Source organism: Chrysoperla carnea, chromosome 3, assembly GCF_905475395.1.
Source record: "Chrysoperla carnea chromosome 3, inChrCarn1.1, whole genome shotgun sequence".
Classification (NCBI taxonomy): domain Eukaryota; kingdom Metazoa; phylum Arthropoda; class Insecta; order Neuroptera; family Chrysopidae; genus Chrysoperla; species Chrysoperla carnea.
In genome coordinates, this window is record NC_058339.1 from 22,027,106 (window position 1) to 22,048,970 (window position 21,865).

A 21,865-nucleotide genomic window follows, 5' to 3' on the forward strand; every position below is an offset into this window, starting at 1 on the left:
TATATAAAAGCAATTAAAGGCTCTATCCCTTTTTCATACGAACGGAGAATATATAAGTAGGAATATCAGCCATATGAAACTACCAATACAATCGTAGTAAATATTCAATCAATATTTAAACATGCAGTAATTTTAATTTGTTTAAATTACAATTAATTAATTAATCAAATAAAATTAGGGGGACATTTTCATAAACACTTACATGTTAAGTGCTAGAGTTATATATTTATTTTAAGTATTTTAACAGCCCAACGGACTTTTGCTACATGCGTTTTTCACAGAAAAATGAAGTACTTTCTTTCACCTTTCATTCATTTAGAATCCTTCTATAATTTACCGCAAATAAAGTAGAGTATACAGAATGTTATACAATTGATAGCCGAAAATTATACCTGTGAATTTAGCTTTAGCTAAGTACAGTTTTGTAAATCAACTGCTTTATTCTTCATATCCAATTGCATTGTATGACCACAAGATAAAAGACTGAGATCTCTACAAGGGATGCTTGAGTATAGAAATATCGAGAAATACGTCCTTTTTAATATGACACAAAGACTTCAAATATGCAATGGCGGGCATCAGCTAGTATTACGATTAATTGATATTCAAAGCCATCCATACATTGTAAACACTGTGTATGTATGCACTTACTTATATGAAGATGTCCTTGTAGTATTTTATCACATTCTTAAGAACTACACACTAGAGTCAAGTCAATTCTTTAATTGTTTTAAAAAATAAAAATTTATTTTTGTTACTAACGAAATATATACAAGATGGAACGTTGGGTAGGTTCGGTTGCCATTGTTACTGGTGCAAGTGCTGGAATTGGCGAAGCAATTGCTATTGAGTTAGTAAAAAAGGGATTAAAAGTGAGTAAACAAAATTTTTTCTATTTGGTGAAGAAATTTTACATTATATTAGCGTTAATTCCAAAATAGGTTGTTGGTCTTGCCAGAAGAATTGATCGTCTAAATGAGCTCAAAGAAAAGCTAAAGAATGAAACCGGTGAATTTCATCCAATTCAATGTGATTTATCAAAAGAAGAAGATATTTTATCTGCCTTTGAGTGGACTAAAAAAAATTTGGGTGGTGTTGATTTACTTGTAAATAATGCTGGAACTACCAGAGCAGCTACGATTTCGGGTATACTATATAGATATTAATATGTTGACCATTTATATATGTTTTTGAAATTTTGTTTTCCGATATCGAAGAAAATGTTTGTGTGCAACAAAATCATACTGAGTGTTGTTTTTTTTTTCATTTACCGAAGTTTCCGAAACCGAAAGATCAACTTATCCAGACAAAATCTAAAAATTCAATAATTTTATTTTGGGATATCATATTTTGTGACTATTCTAATTTTTTTAACTGTTTTGTAATTGCATTTCAAATTTTTTACGTAACTCGGATAAATTAAATTTTCGGTTTTGGTACCTAACTCCGATTATTAAAAAAAATCAGCTCTCATGAAAATGATATTTTATAAACAGATACTCGTGTGAACTTTAAACCAGGTCTCATAAAAATATAATATTTTGTGTTGCGTCTTAATCCAATTTCCAGTGTAGTACATTAACAAATACAACATTTAACTAATCTTTGATTAAATCTACAGAAGGAGCAACATCCGATTGGAAACTGTTATTAGAACTTAACATATTAGGAGTACTCATCACAACTCGTGAAGCAATTAAATCCATGACTGAACGAAATGTTGCGGGACTTATAATACAATTAAATAGTATAGCTGGACACTTTGTTCCAATTACATGCTCATCTGGTGCTTATCCAGCAACAAAACATAGTATAACAGCCTTGACAGAAACAGTTCGATTGGAATTAGCTGCCAAAAAATCACCAATAAGAGTATCGGTAATTGATGAGTTCTAATTTTTGATTTAAAAAAATATCCCGAAGATAATTGTTTATTTTATCTTGTAGAGCATTAGTCCAGGTGTGGTAGACACAGAAATATTTGAAGTTGCTGGGTTCACAAAAGACGAGTATTTCACTGAGCTTTTTAAAAAGTGTCCACCGCTAAAATCAATTGATATCGCAAACGCAGTACTTTATTTAATGAGTACACCACCTAATGTCAACGTAAGATTATTTATAAATTATTAAGTAAAACCACTGAGACACTTTATTTAGCTAATGATTTAGGTTGATTGCTTGAATTGATATAAGTCATTTTTATATACAAATGAAAATTTGTGAGAATTTTCATGTTTTATTGCTAAGTGTGTGAAAAAAAGTTTTGCTGTGAATTTTTTGTAAAGTTGACCGTTTTCAAATTGCATAAAGTGATTATTATTTAATACTCTAAACTCCCCACCTTGGTGTGTGTGCTTTTTTTTTTAATATATCAAAAAACTACTAAAATTGTCTTGGTGGATAAAATAGTTGACAATCACAAAAAAATTGTGTTTCTTTATTGGCTTTTTTTTTAGGTTACCGAATTAACTATTCGACCAACTGGAGAAATTCTTTGAACACAAAATAAAAAAATACAATTATTTGCAAAGAAACTAACACACAAATTTGGCGGAAAGCTATGGAAATAACACATCATAGCTTGGAACTCTTCATCAATAATACTTTTGACTAACAGTGGAATTTTCCTGATTGGTTGTTTATTTTTGTACGTTTACTAAAATAATAAAACAAATGTTTTTATTCTTTTAATGTTTCATTAATTATATTATATTAATAATCCAATTAATCTGCTTAACGGGGGACAAAATTGCTATCTGAAAATAAAAAAGACGTTGTTATAAAAGAAAGTAAACCAAGAAACGTAGTTTTTATACAATTGTTTCAGAAAGATAGGTAGGTTTTTCTAAGTACACCCGGGAGTAATTTATCCAGAATATTTTTTATATAAATATTTTTAAATAAGACAAGGATTTTTCTTTTAACTACATATTTATTGCTGATATGTAGCTTTATTTTGGCCATAAAAAGAAGAAAGGACCTTATCGGAATATCTATGTTCAACTGACAATAAGACAATATTATATTTTTATTGATAAGCAATTAACATTTGAAAAAGTACTGATAAAAATTTTATTTAAAAAGCATTTCCATTAAGTAATATCCGTAAAAAGTTTTTAAGCGTTTACTTTATTATTTCGTGTAACCCACATTTATAAAATGGTTGAACAATGGAGAGATTGTGTTGCTATTGTTACCGGAGCAAGCTCTGGTATTGGTGCTGAAATTTCTATACAACTAGCTAAAAATGGATTAAAGGTTTGAATATTGTAATTTCTCGATTGTAACAATATGTGATTTAAGTGCTGTTTTAGGTGGTTGCACTTGCAAGAAGGCTAGATAATATGCTGGAAATTAAAGGTAGTTTACATAATTTTTCCACAAATTATTATCCAATAAAATGTGATGTTACTAAAGAAGAAGATATATTAGCAGCGTTTCAATGGATAGAGACAAATCTTGGAGGTGTTCATGTATTAGTGAATAATGCTGGAATAGCCAAATTTAAATCCAATTTATATGGTAAGGGTATATAGAATGTCCCCGTTAAATTATCCGTGCAAGCTTTTGGCTTTTACCTTGCCAGCGGAACATTAAAAAAAAGGTTTTTACAATAGTTGTGTCATTAGAAGAGAGAAATATATTTTATCATTAACAGTTTCAACACTGTAGAGTTTCTAAAACTTCCATTATTTGTGAGCTTTAGATTTCTTGAACCGTTTCCCTTATTATCTGTTCTAAATGGTTTACATTTCTAAAAGACCATTAAGATTCACATCGAACTTTTTGAACTCTGTACATTCGATGTCAAAAGTGAATAGCTGAATGTTAATATTTTTGAAAGAAGAGATTTTAATAAAGAATAACTTTTTAGCGTCAACCTTATAATAAAAAAGTTTTACATATGTAGCCAACTGAAGTAACACCCTGTACATATGTGTAGTGCAAAATTTATTAGATTTTGGCCTAGTCAAGAGTATCTATTTTGTAGATGGGAAAACGAGTGAATGGAAAGATATTCTTGACACAAATTTGCTGGGATTGTGTATTGCATCACGAGAAGCAATTAAATCTATGATGAAAAATAATATTGCTGGATTAATAATTCATATTAACAGTATAGTGGGTCATGGAGTATCACCAATCACTGGATCATATATAAATATGTACGGTGCATCAAAAAATGCTGTAACAGCTGCTGCTGAAATTTTACGCCTGGAATTAGCTTACAAAAAATCACAAATTCGAGTTTCGGTAAATTATTAATATTTCCAAACTATATTCATTTCAATTTAGTACTTATTTTAATGAGTTCGCAGAGCATTAGTCCTGGTGGCGTTGAATCTGAAATTTTGGAAAAAGCAGGTAGTCCAGTCAAGTGTTTTTCAGAACATTTTACTGGTGCTGTTCCTTTGAAACCTCTTGATATTGCAAATGCAGTGTTGTATTTGTTAAGTACACCTAAAAATGTAAATGTAAGTTGTAAAGGTTAAAGTATCGCATTTTCAAATTGTTTTTAAAATTGGACCAAAATTCAATTACCGCGAAATTAAAGTGAGATTTTCTTAGAACAATCAATTCATTAATATTTCTTATTAGGTAACGGAATTAAAAATTCGACCTACATGTGAAAATATGTAGTGCTGATACAATTTACAATGAAGAAATATTAAAAAATTCCTGCAAGTTCACAGTCTTTCAAGTGTAATAACGTATAATAATGTAATTTATATTTTTTATGTAATTTACATATATTAACCTGAAATTGTTAACAATTACTTCGCGTATTTATTTACATTATCCAATTTTTCCCACTCACGTTTCATCACACCAATTCATTGAAATGTGTATACATTACAAATAAAATTAGCTCCAAAAAGATTTCAAAATGAAATGAAATTTACAAATATCTACTGATTATCATTGCCTACTGGCTCTCGAATGATAGTCAGTTAATGAACAAATGTATCAACTTTTGCCATACCCATCTCCCAAAGTAGGCCTCAGATCCAAATTTGGAAAAGAGTTTTTTTGTTGTTGCTCTTGATGAGCTTATTTTCGAGAGCTAGGTTTCTGCAGTTAATAACAGAACACGTTGTGTATATCTGTTTCAACACTGAGAATTGTGATATCAAACTAATAAGATTTTCATTTTTGACTAAATCTCTTGAAATTTCAAAGTAATAAAAGTGCACGTTGACGTAGAAGTATAATGAAAAAAAAAATGCATACATTAATTATTTTATTATTAAATACATCAAGGTTATATTAATTATATTTTATGTGGGGGTAATAAAATTGTGTACTTTGTGTGGCTATAAATATTAACAACTCATTATATTTAAATGCATTTTTATTCATACTCAGTCGGATCTAATGAAGTAGAATTCGTTTATATTGACGGCTCTGATAATGTCAATTTATTTAATATGACATAATATTACCATACCAAATCCATCAACTAAAATTCGCCAGTTTGGAATGACTTTTGTAAATGAGATAAAGGCATCCACCTCTTTTCATTGCATTCATATCGAACTCAACAGGTTTCGGGTGACAGTTGAACTTTCCGATGAACTGTAAAAAGTAATTTTTAATGATTGAAAAAATTTGAGTTAGAAAAACAAACTTTGCATATGTATTTTATGAAAAAAAAAATATTTTATAAATTTCACGAAAACTTACACTTAGTTGTTGTAATTGTAACGAAATAATTAGGATAAACCAGGAATAAAACTTAAAAAACCTCTCCTGTTGAACGAATCATTAGCTCTGTTATCTAAATCAAAAAACACAATAATAATAAAAATCAAATAGTTCAAATTGAAATATTCATTTTAAAAATTGACCTTATATTGACTATTTACCTCAATATTTGGAGGAGTTTTTATAACATACAATATTGCCTTAGCGACATCTTCAGGTTCTAGAGCCAGAAAATCATTCATCGGTATGCCTAAATCTGATCCCAAAACACCACATTTCTCTAAAAATTCAGTTTTCACAAGTCCGGGACTGATACTCTAAAAAGATAAAACAATTAAGTACCTGGGTACATGCATTTTAAAAACGTATAAATCAAAATAAACGAATATCAAATATTTTACACCATTTGAAGGTAAACGTGAAATAATATAAAAAGTAATGAAACTAGTAAAGGTAGCACCAGGATTTTCAAATTTTCCTTTTGAAAAAATCGCTGATTGAATTCGTTTCTTACGAAATAGGTGTGACCTTTTTTGTATGTTCTTTTGAATTCGTTTTGTTTTGTGAATAACCACGCAAATTTTCTTGTTTTATGTTAACGTTTATTTTTGAAAATTTCACTTATATTTTCGCTTTTATTTGTCAACAAGCTGGGTACCCGCATCGCTGTATTTAAAAGTAAAGCCTAGTAAAGACCACGGCATTATAGATCCCAGCTCCCTTGCTCTCACTTATGCGCCTTCCAGAACACTCTAAATAGGGGTAGAGATTGTTTTACATAGAATATATGTAAAGTTGTCACTTTTTGTTAATGTAAAATAGTCATAATTCATTGAATATATCAAAAAAATGTCAATTCAAATCAATTTTTAAATTATGGTTCAAAACTATGCTCATAAATGGTGCAGTTAAAAGTCATTAAATTATTTTTTATTCATATATCTTTAAATACAGATCTAATTTGTTATTCTGATGTATAAGCTATATTTTTTGAGTTTCATTCAAATCCATTCTGTATTTTGTGTGTGAAAGCGTAACAAACAAACAAAATACATTCTTACTGTCACATTTATAAAATATAGGGATGATATTATAAAAAAATTAATTTCTACTTACAGTTACTTTTATTTTCTGTTGTGTTCTTGCCAATTCTAATCGTAGCGTTTCAGCTAAAGCCGTCACTGCATGTTTAGATGCAACGTACATACTTAATAAATGCCCAACCGTAATTGGACAAAAATGACCACCCATGCTATTAACATGTATTATATGGCCAGATACTTTTCGATCATTCATTGAACGTATCGCTTCTCTGGTTGCGATACACAATCCTAATACATTAACTTCCAATATCATACGCCAATCTTCAGTGTTACCATTCAATAAATTTGTATCTCGTGACAGACCAGCATTATTTATCAATATATCAATTCCGTTTAAATTTTTCTTTGTCCATTCTATTGCTGATATAATTTCTGATTCTTTACTTAAATCACATTGTATTGGATAGAATTGGCCTGATGCTTTTGACAACTTTTCTTTTAATTGGTTTAGACGATTTATTCTTCTTGCCACTCCCACTACCTAAAACCAGAAATATCAAAATTTTAATATTACCAAGCCAAATTTTGAAAGCTTGAAAAAAAAGTTGCTAAAATTATTTTGCTGCATAGAGAACTATACTATAACAATAACTATACTAGCACGGCTTTTTAAAAAATACCCGTACAAACTCGTTAACACGGACTTATTTTTAATGAATTATTTAACACCTGATTAAAGTTTACCTTCAACCCGTTCTTTACCAATAGTTCTGCAATCGCTGCACCAATTCCAGCACTAGCTCCAGTTAAAAATACAACTTTACCTTCTAATTCTGAGTCCATTTTAATAATTTCTTGTAGAACTCAAACACACTATCTGTCTTCAAGTGTAAACTGTGTAAAAATGACTGATATTAATAATAATATTTTTATATTTAATTTCATTTGTATTCTATTGTTACTAGAATCACTACAAAACCAGTATATTCAAATAAATATCATATTTCAGTTTTATATCAGCAAAATTCAACAAGAGGTTTATATTTCAATGACATTGGTAATATCAACGTGGTCAATTGTTAGATACTTTTTTTATGTTAAAAAGTCATAATATTCATATTTCGTTGTATCAAATTATTTCACTTGTCTACTTTAGTGATAGAGTGATAAAAAAAATTTTAATTTAATTTTCATACCACAGCTCTCTTAGTAATCAACGAATAACGTCGCAGTTTCATCGAAATTTTGAAATGAAAACTTCTATATATGTAAGATATGCATAATAAAAAATATTTGGTAGGATAAAATTGTATGGTTTCACATCATCAACATTCTATGAATATAGCTACAGGTATAACACACCGAAATCTAAGAAACTACCCGAATCTAATTTTTTGTAACTTCTGATAACTGTTCATTGATGGCGTTTTACAAATTCATTCAATTTACAAATTATGCTATTTTAATTATTCATACTATAATTAATTTAAAAAAAACACAGTTATTCCAAAGTTTTAAGTTTTCTCTTTCGTCGGCAGTATCCATGCCTGACTATCTTTTTTTTATAAAAACAATTAAGTTCAGTTCCTTTAAATATTGGATGAAAGTGGTCCCAACCTAACAAAATGCTTAAACTAATAGTTTAATGTTGTAGATGATTTTCCACATTATCGTAAAAATTTACTTCTAACCAATGTACCATAATATCCTTCACATTGCTTGCTTCACTTAGTCCACCCCATAATATTAGCTTTAGGTACTTTTATTCCTTGAACAAAAGATGGTTTTAGAATGGTCTTAAGCCTCCTGCCTCAGAGTTAAATCTCTGTTTAACAAATCCTTCACCAAAATCTATTGTGATAGGTAAACAAACAAACACACAGACAGGCAAATATAGAACATTTTTGTAATAGTACAGATACAGACACAGATGCAGATGCATTGTAATCGCATCTAGTCTATAAATAGAGACAAAAAGTGAGATGTCTATCTAAATCTTGTCGTAATTTATTTATGTAGTTGCTTTTCAAAAAGCAAATTCTACTTTTCTCATTTTAAATGAAAACATTTAAAAAAAGTGAAATAATTATGATAATAAAATGACTTAACCTTACAGAGTATAACTTTAAATACTAATTTTAGATCATATTTAATCCTCAAAATGTAAAAGCACGTAGTTAGAAAACAAGAAGAAATTGTAAAGCGATTCCTTATGATATAACGAAGCTTATGTATTCTCGTGTACCTTTTATGCAGTTGTTATATTGTTAGTTAGTAGTGGTAGTTCTAATCCAACTACAGAAAATGTTTATTTCTAGAAATTAGCTTGTATATTTGTAAATTTTGTGTTGTAATCATCAAATAGATTGGCTTACACTTACTTAGGGAACAAACTTATATATCTATCAAAGAAAAAATGTTTTGAAGAAAAATGGTCATGGACATCAGATGAGATGAAAAGGATACTTAGAGAGCTATCATTTTTTGGGACAATTTTTTGGAAATATTTTAATTGAAATTGAAATATTTGAGTTGACTTTGTTCTTTTGAATTATTGTTTTGAATTACTTAATTATTTAACCATTTCACTCTTCGAAATGAATTGAGCCAGGTTTATTTGAACATTCATTTCCATAGTAATTATTTATATGTTAAAATAATACGTCATGACTTTTCCAAGCTGAATCGATTTTGACGATCATCGCCAACTTTTTAGTTTTTTTCGGGTACAAAACACTAATCTCGTACTTGAAACATACTACACTCTCCGTTAAATTACCTTTCAAATGAAACCAAAAAAATTAAATTCGGTTCATCCGTTTAAGCGCTACAATGCCACATACAGACAAACACACAGACACACACAGAGCGGTCAAACTTATAACACCCCTTTTTTTTAGTTCGGGGGTTAAAAATGGACTTTTTCACATTAAACTAGGTAAGAAAACATTGATGATAGAATTAGATTTCCATCCGTACTACGTAAAGTGACCTATACTTTAAAGTTTACTGCCCGGACATTTTGTACAATTGTATTCATAATTATCAAAACAAGCATGTACAGTACACAACACACTTACAAATATAATATGGCAAAGAAAGATTCAAACATCAAAATATTGTGGAAGCTTGATCTTTTGTTAAATATATATGTATATTTGTTTCATATGGATTAACATAATTTTATATTTAGTATCTTTGTTACCTTTTCGTTTTTCTCGCTTGATGGTGCATTGCAGGTACCTACCTATACCTATGGTTGGTTGTACCTTATAACTTGATACATAGGAATTAGCATATAAGTTTGTACATGTAGTATATATGATGGTGTTTTTTGGAAAAGCGAAGAAAGACAACCATGTGTAGGTTCTTTTCTATGTATGAATGGGTATTAGTCTATTTATTTTATTCTTGTGAACTTCCTGTCAGGAAGTTTTTGTTGTCATCACGAAAAAAGAAATCGAATGATGATATTTTTACTATTTAATATGTCTAATTACAATAGCAAGATAACTTTTTGAAGAAAAAATGTCATTTTAAAATTTATAAGGCAAGATTCTCTTTGAAATCAATCAGCCGTCAAATCGGAACATACCAAAGAAAAGTTTTGCTATGGAAAACAAATTTGTAATTTCTCGGTTGATATTTCTCAGGAGTTTTATAAATTTCGTTATTAACTTTGAGTTTTGCTTTTGTTTGTCCGTTTAGTGTAAAACCGGCATTACATTTGTTTCATAATTAATAGAATTTTTAATTATATCCAAAAGTTATTGGTCTGGCCTAAATGTCATATTCATATGGCTTATTTTACTTTTGTTTTATATTTATAATATGATTGTTCAAGTATAATATAAGTAAGATTATCATTTTAGAATGATCATTTTTAATTTTCGTGCGTGTATCTTTTCTAAGTTAGTAGAATAACTTTCATGTTCAGAAGAACAACTAAACAAATGTCTATTAGCATTAAACCCTTTTCTGTCTGCTTACAGTGTTTTCATTTTTAATTCGCGTTTTCAAGATATATATTGTCAGAAATTGTAAATATAAAATAATAAGAAATAAATACAATGGTTTTAAGATTATTGTTGGAAACTATTTGGACTTATAATTGCAAATTTTTACTTTTCAACCAACTTGCAAATAGAATGAATCTTCTTGTATTAATAAGGGAAAATCGGCTGCATACGATTTAACATTGGCCCTTCGGCTGCTATTAGTATTTGAATAAAATAATATATAAATTTTGTTATAAAATTCGTTTGCGGAATCGTAACTCCAAAAGTATTGAACCAATTTTTATTTTTTGTTTGAAAGGTAATTGAGAGTGTTCTTAGCTATGTTTCAAGAAAATCGACACGGCCGTTTGAAAATCATCGTCTTTTTTCTAGTTGTTTCGGGTGCGGGATTGTGAACTCGCACTTGAAACATAACTAAAATCACTCACAATGAAATTGCCTTTCAAATAGTTGATAATAATTTCTTCAATCATTCTGTAGAATAAGATATTAGTTTTTGTTTCAATAAAAAGAATTTTACTTTAAAAAAAAGAAAAAATAACATTAGTTAATAAATTATTAAAAGTTGCCAAGTGACTCGAAAAAAGCAGTGAAATACAAATATAAAAATGATGTATATTTTACAGGAAGTCTCAGTGTACATCCTTATTCCTTACGTTAAAAAATATAAAAAATACAATAAAACAAAGCATATCTTACTACGTATATTTTTACCCGTTCCATGTTCCAAAAATTTATTACACAAAAAACTGCAAAAATTTCCGTTCTATTCGTACATGGATGGCATTTTGCATAGACATTTACGATCACGCCGTGATTAATATCAAAATTACTTTTAAATGAAATAAATACGTAGTAAATTAACGAAAAAAATCCCCTTTTCCAAAATTAAAAAACAAGAAAATAAAAAGGACAAAAATTAAAATAGAATTGACATTGAACTGCGTATGTCACAAGTGAATGGATTCTAAGTAGCTCTAAATTTTTCTCTATCAGTATAAATAAAAAATTAAATAAATACGTACTAAGGAGAAATTAAACAACAAATTAGATAACACAAGCAACACTCTTTCGAGGGAGTGAGGAGAGGTCGTTCATTTTCTTATTTTCTCTTAAAGAGGGCGGCGGATACCTAAAGTATTCTTAACGGAAAACTCACACAATGAATTTATGTCAATTATATTCATTTTTCTAGTGTAATTATATAATTTTTTTAATTGATGCTAGAAAAGAAATTGGTCAATTTTTAATTGTTTTATTTTTGATGGGGATTTAACTTTAGGAAATTTAGATTGGGGATTTAACTAATAGAATAAAAACTTAAATTTTAAACCAAAATGATCACAGTATATAACGAAGGCAACCCAAAAATTAACCCATGAGGACAAGCTTACACATACATCTATACATCGTTTAAAAATAAACGAAAACTAATCCGTATCCAACATTCTTTTGGAACAACATTTCCATCTTGGTTCAACTAATATTTAATGATAAACTAAAAACTTGGGCTACGTGAATTTTCCAATAAAAAAGTAAAATATGAACATTTTTGATGCACCGACCACAATGTTAACAGTTTTTCAACTATGCAAACTATGTGCAAGTATACTTCTAACATTCAATAAGATCAGTAAATACTTCGCAATTGATGATTCTTATTAATTTCACAAAATAACATAATAAAACTGTTTTGGATAACCTCACGACGGTCTATGATGTCGATGAGTATCAATGATTTGTGGGTACATAAAACAGTAGATACACCAACTAAATAACAAGCAAGTATCGGAAGTACTTCATAGTATTTGGAAAGCGACGCTATTAAAAGAAGACATTATCGTCTTCTGTAAAAACAAATTATCGAGCTTTAGTTTAAATGAATAAGAATATGAAGTAGGGGATGATAGTATTCATACCATCCATATACCGTCTTTAATGTACACAAACTCGCGTCCTCGATGTCGTTGTCGGTGCGTTGACAGTAAAGCGTCGGTCTTAGTGATGTACGACCACACTAGAGTAAGAGAACGAAATGTTCTTACAGCAGATAAATACTGTTGTTCTATGTAAATAAAGTAACCAAATCTTTTTTGTACTGTTAGCTTTTATTACAATTCATTTATTTAATAAATTATTTATTTAAAATTTATAAAATGTTCGGGATCGTTTCGTCTTGTTTAGCCGTTTTCAAAACATTGTTTTCATACAATTCGTGGCCACCTGTTCTGATACATACAATGTATCAAGACTATATAATATTTTTAAAAAACTTTTCGATCTGTACATATATTTTACCTGTGTAAAACAATCCCAACCCCCATTTCGAGTGGTATGGAAGGGTGATAAGTGAGAGCAAGAAAGGGAGAGGCTATTTCACGGTAGTCTTCACTTTTAAAGTAAAGCCAGCGAAGCCGGCGGGTATCAAGCTACTATTTTTCATATTTTTGGCTGCAATCTTTTAACTCCTTTAATGAGAGAGGCTATTGAGAGATTGCTAGGAATATTAATGCTTGTTAAACGTAAGATATATTTTCAACTTTTTATGGCAAAACTTTCATGGTGAAACAATACTCTGAAAATTGGTTAACTTTCGAATTTCAAACAGAAAATGTTTTTGTGCTTTAATATTTCTTAAGAATGCTACTAGACAAAAAGAATTATATAATCTTATCAGTTTCTTAAAATCTGAAATATTTTTATATAATTATTTCCTTAAAATACATGAAAATACTTGTCATCATTTTCAGAATGTTGCTTCTGGTTTTGCAAATTTAATTTCATATGTGTGGTTTTTATATATGATACTAGAAGATACCCGCCCATATTGTTATAGCTCTCACTTATCCTCCCTTTTGTTCACAATTTTATGGATTTTAATTTTTTGGCGGAGAGCTCTATCATTTTTGAAAATGAAGTTTTGGCCATGATACTCGCTGACATTTGTAACTTTCTATTGGTTCAATCATTAAATTAACCTGATTTTTATACTTTTTGGGGCAAAATTACCCCATTCAATGAGTTTCATCAAATTGCAAACAACATTTTTTTTTCATTTTTCTCGATTTTATCAAAGGATACCCCTTAAAAAAATTGCAAAAAATCGAAAAATTTTTGTTACCTCCAATTTCGATAAAACTCAGAATATAAGATAATTTTGACCCAAAAAGTACCAAAATCGTGTGCATTTGTTGACTGGTCGAATAGTTTTTGAGATACGGACGAAAATCGATCAAAATATTGCGATATTTCAGAAACTCTGCATCCAATCATTAAATTAACGATATATACTTTTTGGATCAAAATAACCCCCTCCAACAAGTTTCATCAATTTCCAAAAAAAAATTTTTTTCCCGATTTTCTCGATTTTTTCAAAACAACAATTAAATATAATTTCAGATTTTAGATTTATAAAGATACATTCATACCATACCGCTTGAGAGACGAATGATTATTTTTTGAATATTGTAAATATTGTATATTAAAAAAACCTTGGTAACATTATAATATGCGTTGATCTATATTTGTCTATAACAGAACTAACTTTTTGACCTAGGGTCTCAGCAGATCTTAGTGAACATATGTAATCAAACAAAGCAAAAATCTTTCACACACAGGACAATTCTACATAAAACAGTAACATTTATAGATTTGCTTGTATTCAGATATTATGGGATTCAGATTAAATAATAGTCATAGTCTGTGATGGCTCAATAAGAACAAGGAGAGATATACGTTTAACCAAATACATTTTAAATAATCATCTCTCTGTTACTCAGTTGCAGTAGGAATGACTATAAAATGAAATCATTGTGCATAATTCGACAATCATTCACTGCAAATTGTCTGAATTTTTGCAATAAGAATGAGCAGTAACTTCCTTTCATCGAAATTTATTACTTAGTTCAAAATCATACGATGCCACTTGAAAAGCTCGTATATATTATTATTAGCAAATATTAGTATTCAAAGTTTGTAAATTTGTCAAGGCAAAATAATATATATTTATATATAAAAAAAAATAATACAAAAATAACTACTGCTGTTATTTCAAGTTGGTGGAAACACGATTACAAATTATATTCAAAATATTTAAATTTTTCCTATTTAACTATTGTTAATGGTTTTTCTTAATTTTTTTTTTATTTTGTAAATAAATTTTATTCAGAACAAAGAAAATATATTTTTAACCATCTACAAAATTGTGTTTTTCATTTTATATAATTGAAAATGGTCTAGATTTGTATATATTTTACATTTTACACAACAAATTTGGAAAAATTGTTTAGAATGAAAATGTAATAAATTTGGAAAAATTATTTAGAATGAAAATGTAATAATTAATTATGTAGCAGGTCCTTAATCATTTATTTATGAAGGCATCGACTAATTATGTGTCACATTTTACAATGTCGATCCAATTATCTTCCTAAAATATGAGTACGATAAAGGGTTGTCTAATATAAACGATGTAATTTTAAAATTAAATAAAACAAGAATTAATTATTTAAGATATCAGCAACAACTCATGACATTACTGCTTTGCTATTTTTCCACAAAAAATCTGATATAAATTTTAATCCTGAAAGGTTATGAGGATGGATATCTAGTCTGGAAGTTTGTTACTCTTTCACGCGAAAACTACAGAACGGATTTAGATGAAATTTGGAACACAGATGATTTATAACCTGGATTAAAACGTAGCATACTTTTTATCACGAAAACATGTTCCCGGGAGACAATTATTGCTGACCTTTTCTTTTTGGTACTTTTTAATAGGTACTTAACAGCTACTTATAATAATTCCATGACAGCTTGAAATTAACCTATAGAAAGTTACATTATCAGCGAGTATCATAGTCTTAATTTTATTTTCAAAAAAATTTAAGTTTGCGCCCAAAAATTAAAATTCATAAAATTGTGAACAAAAGTGAGGTTTAGGAAAGTGAGATGAATGCCAGTTAGTTCTTATGTGTCCTTGTCTATTCTATATGTCATTGGCTAGATATTGTTTACATTACACAAAATCTCTATACATCATATGATTATTACATATGAGTATGGCAAAGACACACAGGAACTAACAGATAGTCTTCTCTCTCATTCATCATATCGCATCCACTTACAGGCTAGCATATCCCTCGCGTTATCTATGTATAATATTCTATGGCTATAACACGGTAGTCTCTATATCTGCTAGTAATATAATAATGTAAGTAGTTAGAATACACTTAGTAATTATAACTTAGTAATTATAGCATTTTCGTTTAACCTATTAACAATTTTTTTTATTTAACCTTTAGGTAATAATCACTACCAAAAAACTTTCCAAAGTAAAATGATTCTTGAAAAATGTTTCAAATAAAAGTTTTAAGAGTTCAAAAATCCATTTACTCAGCGTATGAGTGTGACCTTCAAATGGCCATGGGAATCCCCTTGAAGGTCAACTTAAAATAGAAACCAGAATTTTTTATCGTTGATTCGTAAAAAAGATACTTTCAAAAATATACTTTTCTCGAATTATTTTTTGTTAGCTAAAAAATTAGAGCAAAAATCGATTAATTCATTAAATATGTAATAGCTGAATTATAACACACTGATACTCCTTAAAGCTACCCCAAACGTAAAAATTTTAAATATTTCTATCCTTAAATAGGTATTTAAAGAAATAAACCAAATTTTTCTACTGATTTTGAGTACCAATTTAGAACCTAACTTCATATAATCGTTACCACATACAAATAATATGTACCAAAGTTATAAATAATATTCGCCATAAAAAACCAAAAAAAATAAAATAAAATTAGTAACCCAATATTACTTCACAAATAAATAAATTTAAAATAAACGACATTTTATCATCGTATATGAGAGAATTTTCTATGTATGTACGAATGCTGTCGCATATAGAACATAGAAAACTTTTTGAAAAGTTACACATTGACCGGTGCCCTAAAGCCACAAAATACGTTATTTATATCAACTGTTTGATATAAGTTTTTTAAAAGTAGGCGGGAAATAAGACAAGTTATGTACAACATAAATATATAATATTTTTCTTGGAAATGGGTATGAGTTATACTAAATGGTTATGGTACTCCAAGTAGAACACATATCTACTTGAAAGTTGTATACCTTCAAAACATATTTCAACTTGACTTCTTCGTCTTGACCAGTCAAACTCTTCTAGTATCCCGTTCTAATACGTTGAACAGGAACATACTCATGTACTAACATAACATACTTTTATAAAAATGACCTTTCTGTAGTATTATGGACATCAATAACATTACAAAATTCAATTCTATGTATTATTTACCAAAGTTTTACAAAATATTTGGATTAAGTTTAAAATTTAAAATTTTGTCTTTTATGTTCAATAATTTAAACTGAAGAATTTCAAATCAATTCAAATTCAACTCTTTTCTCACCGTAAATTCGCATTTTTAAGCTAAAATTTTGTCATCTACAAAATTAATGATTGTGACCAAATATTTGATTTGTAATCGATTGAAATTTATATTTTGGATTACTCTAAGAGCTTTTTGTGTCTTGTAATTTTTCAACTTACCTGACCGTTCCGCGCTTTTTTTCGAAATTTAAGCGCTTTAAGCTTTTTTTAACGCTTATGTCTCGAAAATGGTGAGTTAAGGTGAAAAAAGACAAGACACAAAAAGTTGTTAGAATAGTCCAAAATATAAATTACCTTCGGTAGGTTGAAATCAAGTTACTTTGCGGTAGGTTTAAATCAAGTGAAGGTCAAACTTCAAACAAAAGGAGCAACCAATCAAATTTCAGGATATATGTGACCCTATTGAAAATATTCCAATAAGTTTTACCGTTCAAAACTTATTCGTGGAAGGAGTTAAGCCTCTACTGTTGTAGATATTAAAACCCAATGTTTTAATAAATTTATCTCGTTAGATAATAAACCAAAAGTCTTAAAAAGAGGTAAAGAGTGTAATTTTTTAACAATAATTTAGAAAGAAAATTGAATTATGAATTTTAATTTTTTTTTTTCAATAATCTACCACTTTTGTATATAAATTCTTAAACGTTCAATAATCGCCTGACTCTCTAGTTATATAATAAAAATGACATCAATAAATTTGTAAGTTTTATTAGTAACAAATTGTGAGTATTTGCAAATACTCACGTTTATATGTATCATAACGAATGGACAAGGAATATTTTAAGAATAAAATATTGGTAGATTCGTTTGAGTCTTAATACTATGACTACCGATCGTTTTGAAGTGTTTAGTGTGGTAAACACCAAATACATACAGCGGGCGAAAGATTTTATGAAAAAGATGACACTTTAGGAAGTTTTATATCAGTAGGTACTATTGCTACCATATAGCTTAAAGTGTTGTACCTTGAAGGCAAAATACCTTGTATCATCTTTGAGTTTTTAGAAAGATATAAAACACCGAGAGAATGGTTTTCTGCATTTTTCTTTTCAAGATACATTACCAATAAAATTTGTTTTTACAAAAAGTGAACATTTTGTTTTAATATTACATTAAATCACAAATTGGTGATTATATTTTGTATTTCAAATCACATTCTACCTAATTTTTGAGATAAAGTTTAAAAAGAAAAGCATCATCATGTATACTCAATGTCAAAAAAAGTGCTCGTTTTAAAACATTCTAAGTGTTACTATTATAACATAACATATGATGAGTGCGCTTAGAATGTTTTAACTGTGGCATTTTTTTGACAGTGAGTATACCTAAGGCCAACAAAAATTAAATACCACTAATAATGCGTTGTTATAGGTTAACATGCATGAGTTCCCGGTGCTGTGTCAGGTAAAATTCATATTGATACTGGAGGATCATAGAAGATGATCCCTATAATTAAATTTTGTATTGTTTTCAAAGTTTCAATTCTCATAAGTTCCCTGATCCTTCTTCTCTTGGTGAACTGTTATTTGCTCCGATACAATCGCTATATAGATGATCTAGGGTACATTAAGGTTTGATGAATAATAAATTATGATATTGTTCTAAGTCTTCATATATTAATAAATCAAGAACACACACAAATGTAAATTTTGATCAAAGATACAACACTTTTCCGTACTATTTATTGGTAGAAACTTTCATAGAAGCAAGCAAAAACATATATGACACATAAAACAATAATAAATCAATGGTTTTATTACTATCAGATTTTTATGAAATGTTTGAGTTTTTCAATCAATAATATCAATTTACTTACTTGCTACATGCTACATGCAGCAGAGATAGCATATAAGCAATGCTTTTGAAACTGTTCACATATATTTTATATTATATTATCCGTTATTTATGTGTTCAAGAATATTTATACATTTTTTAGGATGGTGGTAAATATTGAATCATATACAATCATAATATGTGTTTATTTTATACATTTTATTTCATATTTTTGGTGTTGCATTTAAGAAATATCAATTTTATAACTTGAAATATCTATAATATAAAAATGAATCGCTGAATGTGTTGTTAAGCGCAAATCTCGAGATCAGCTGAACTGATTTCGCTAATTCTTTTTTATAATATTCCCTGAAGTACAAGGATGGTTCTTACGGAGAGAAAAATTAAAAAAATTCGAAATAATAATTAAAATTCAATTTGAACTTTAATACCATACCATAAAGTTTAAGTGTTAGTAGAGAGGTTCCGGGAAAGCAAAACAATTGAGTTTATCAATATTTATACTATTGTAGCATTACTCAAAAACAAATTATCTTTGATAATTTTTAAATTGTCTATGGTAAAATGTCTATAATTATTTTATGTTTTAAAATTTTTATTTTTGGACATAATGTAATTGTTGAATTATTAACTTTTTTCTTTTTTACCTTACTAGCTGACCTAAACTAAAAAGGTAAAAGTGCCTCACTTAGGTTCTATTTCATAACACCAGCTTTATTTCCTTTCCAAAGAGTAGTGTCACTTATAAGGACATATAAGGATAAACTACCTGCAATCTGTCTTTTGTTATTGACATTTACCTTTTATACTAAATTTTATATATACCTCCTCCTATTCAGCAAAAAGCCTTTTTACATATTGCATTATTAAGTTTAGAATGTAAAAGTGTAAATGTACTTATTTTAAGTGCTAATTATGAGATGGCTTTAAGGTATATTTTTGGCTACTGTTATCGCAACTAAGTTTAAACAATACTGCTAAAGGACAAGCAAAACTTTTCAAATATGTCATTAGAATAGTAAAAAGATATACAAAGATTCATCATCAAACTTGAAACTAAGATAAAAATTATTTCAACTCTAAATCTACCCTGCTCGTACATCCCTTATAAATGGAAACACTTGGTTTTTTCTTTTCAGTGTCATTGCTAATATGTTTACTTTCTATTAAAAAGTGTCTTTCAAATTTTCTTTCATTCGTTTCAATTGAAAATTATCAAAAACTTTCAAAATATGTCGTTTTTGAGATTTCTCCACCAGAGCAATATATTTTATTTTGATTTTCAATGATATTTTTCTTAATAATTTGCATAGATACCTAAGCTGAATGATTTTAACACATATTCTTTGAGTAAAAGTCTTCCTATAAAAAAATTTTGAGTCTTTAAATCAATTATTGTTGCCATGCTCATACATCCTTAATATCAGCAAAATTATTTTCTAAATTCAGGGCTATAATCTTCTATTTTGACCTGAAAATAATTACTTCGAGATTAAGATATGATATACTAACTATTAAAATGTAGAACTTAAAAGAAATATACACAGAAATAATCTACCAGGTATTTCGGAGGTCATAGATTCATTTCTGACTGAGATTTATATTTAAAGGTATTTCTTCATATTTAACGTTGATTTCTAGAGTATTAAGAAGTTTGATTTAGAGACCTAAATTATTACGGTACTTTTTTCACAAAAACCTCATATAAAAATATGCATATATATAAAGTCATAATACAATAGTATTTAGATGGTTACAAATATTGTGTAGTTGAACAAATACCACATCGAAAACATACCATATTAGGAATGGCGAATGTGTGTTTGTACGAATATATTCAGGAGGATGGCAGAGATGTACAGACATATTTCTTCTCTTACGGTGGTGCTATTATTGTAATCCTCTGCATTTAATGTATACATTTTATACATTATGTATTAATAATAATACACAATGTCTGAATTTATATTTATAACAAGTCCTAGTGGATTTGTCTTTAACGGGCCAGACCAATAACTTTCTAGTTGGGTTCAGTATTGTATTCATTGGAAAGTTATGGTCTAATTTGTTTTTTACAACTTTGGATAAGATAAAAATAATTATTACAAGCTTTTTATTAACTGTTCAACTGTACAATTTTGACAATTGAAAATTAAATTACCCACCAATCCGATACTGAGTTGAAAAACTCAGGACACAACATTTATAGATAAGATAATATAATGCCATAAAATTAGCAGAACAAAGGGGAAGTTTTGAAACTTAATTGAATTTTTCTTCGCTTCCACCATGCCTTTCATATGAACATTTTTTGACAGAAATATACAGAAAAAATTATCAGAAGAAAAACTCAATTTATAATAGAATGTATTCTCTATTCGAACTCCAAGAAACTATATGTTTCATATAGAGATAAAAATTACATACTTTCTATCTCCATGGTATAAACAAACGAAAAACAATAGAAAATAATTTGTATCATTCACAACTCTAGCTCGTAAGTCAATAAGTAGAAATTCCTTTTTTATGTCATAATTTTATGACACATAAGACATACAAATTACATAATGAACAACATTAAATATTAATATTACTTCTCTAACCTGTTACTTCCTAAGCGGTACATTTTTAGACTATTAGTCAATTATATGTCAGTAAAGGCTTTCATATCATTATTTTTAACCGAGATTTTCCAATTTTTGCCCTGAAATATTATTAAAACTACCGAGAAAATAATAAATTCAAGTAAAATTTAAATCAAAGAATTTTCCGTAATTTAACCTTTAGATGGTGAGAAACAGAAGCAAAGTGAGTGCAAATTAAATGAAGGCTATAACGCGGTGATTTTTACTCTTAAGGTCAGCGAAGCGAGTCAGTATGAAGCTAGTAAC

The 21,865-nt window shown here is 28.4% G+C and overlaps 2 protein-coding genes across 2 annotated transcripts; one reads left to right on the plus strand and one right to left on the minus strand.

Annotated features, from left to right (window-relative positions):
• The first annotated feature begins 672 nt into the window (after window positions 1-672).
• Window positions 673-4,685, plus strand: LOC123295922 (uncharacterized short-chain type dehydrogenase/reductase y4vI-like). Its single transcript, XM_044877384.1, has 10 exons — window positions 673-872; window positions 942-1,146; window positions 1,622-1,878; window positions 1,948-2,106; window positions 2,457-2,490; window positions 3,122-3,258; window positions 3,315-3,522; window positions 3,992-4,254; window positions 4,320-4,475; window positions 4,600-4,685. The coding sequence occupies exons 1-10, from the start codon at window positions 777-779 to the stop codon at window positions 4,639-4,641; spliced, it is 1,557 nt and encodes a 518-aa protein (XP_044733319.1). The 5' UTR covers window positions 673-776; the 3' UTR covers window positions 4,642-4,685.
• Window positions 4,686-5,291: 606 nt separating this feature from the next.
• Window positions 5,292-7,637, minus strand: LOC123295768 (farnesol dehydrogenase-like). The gene is made up of 4 exons (XM_044877216.1): window positions 7,494-7,637; window positions 6,823-7,290; window positions 5,868-6,023; window positions 5,292-5,779 (listed from the first exon to the last, which is right to left on the minus strand). The coding sequence occupies exons 1-4, from the start codon at window positions 7,590-7,592 to the stop codon at window positions 5,738-5,740; spliced, it is 765 nt and encodes a 254-aa protein (XP_044733151.1). The 5' UTR covers window positions 7,593-7,637; the 3' UTR covers window positions 5,292-5,737.
• Window positions 7,638-21,865: the final 14,228 nt, after the last annotated feature.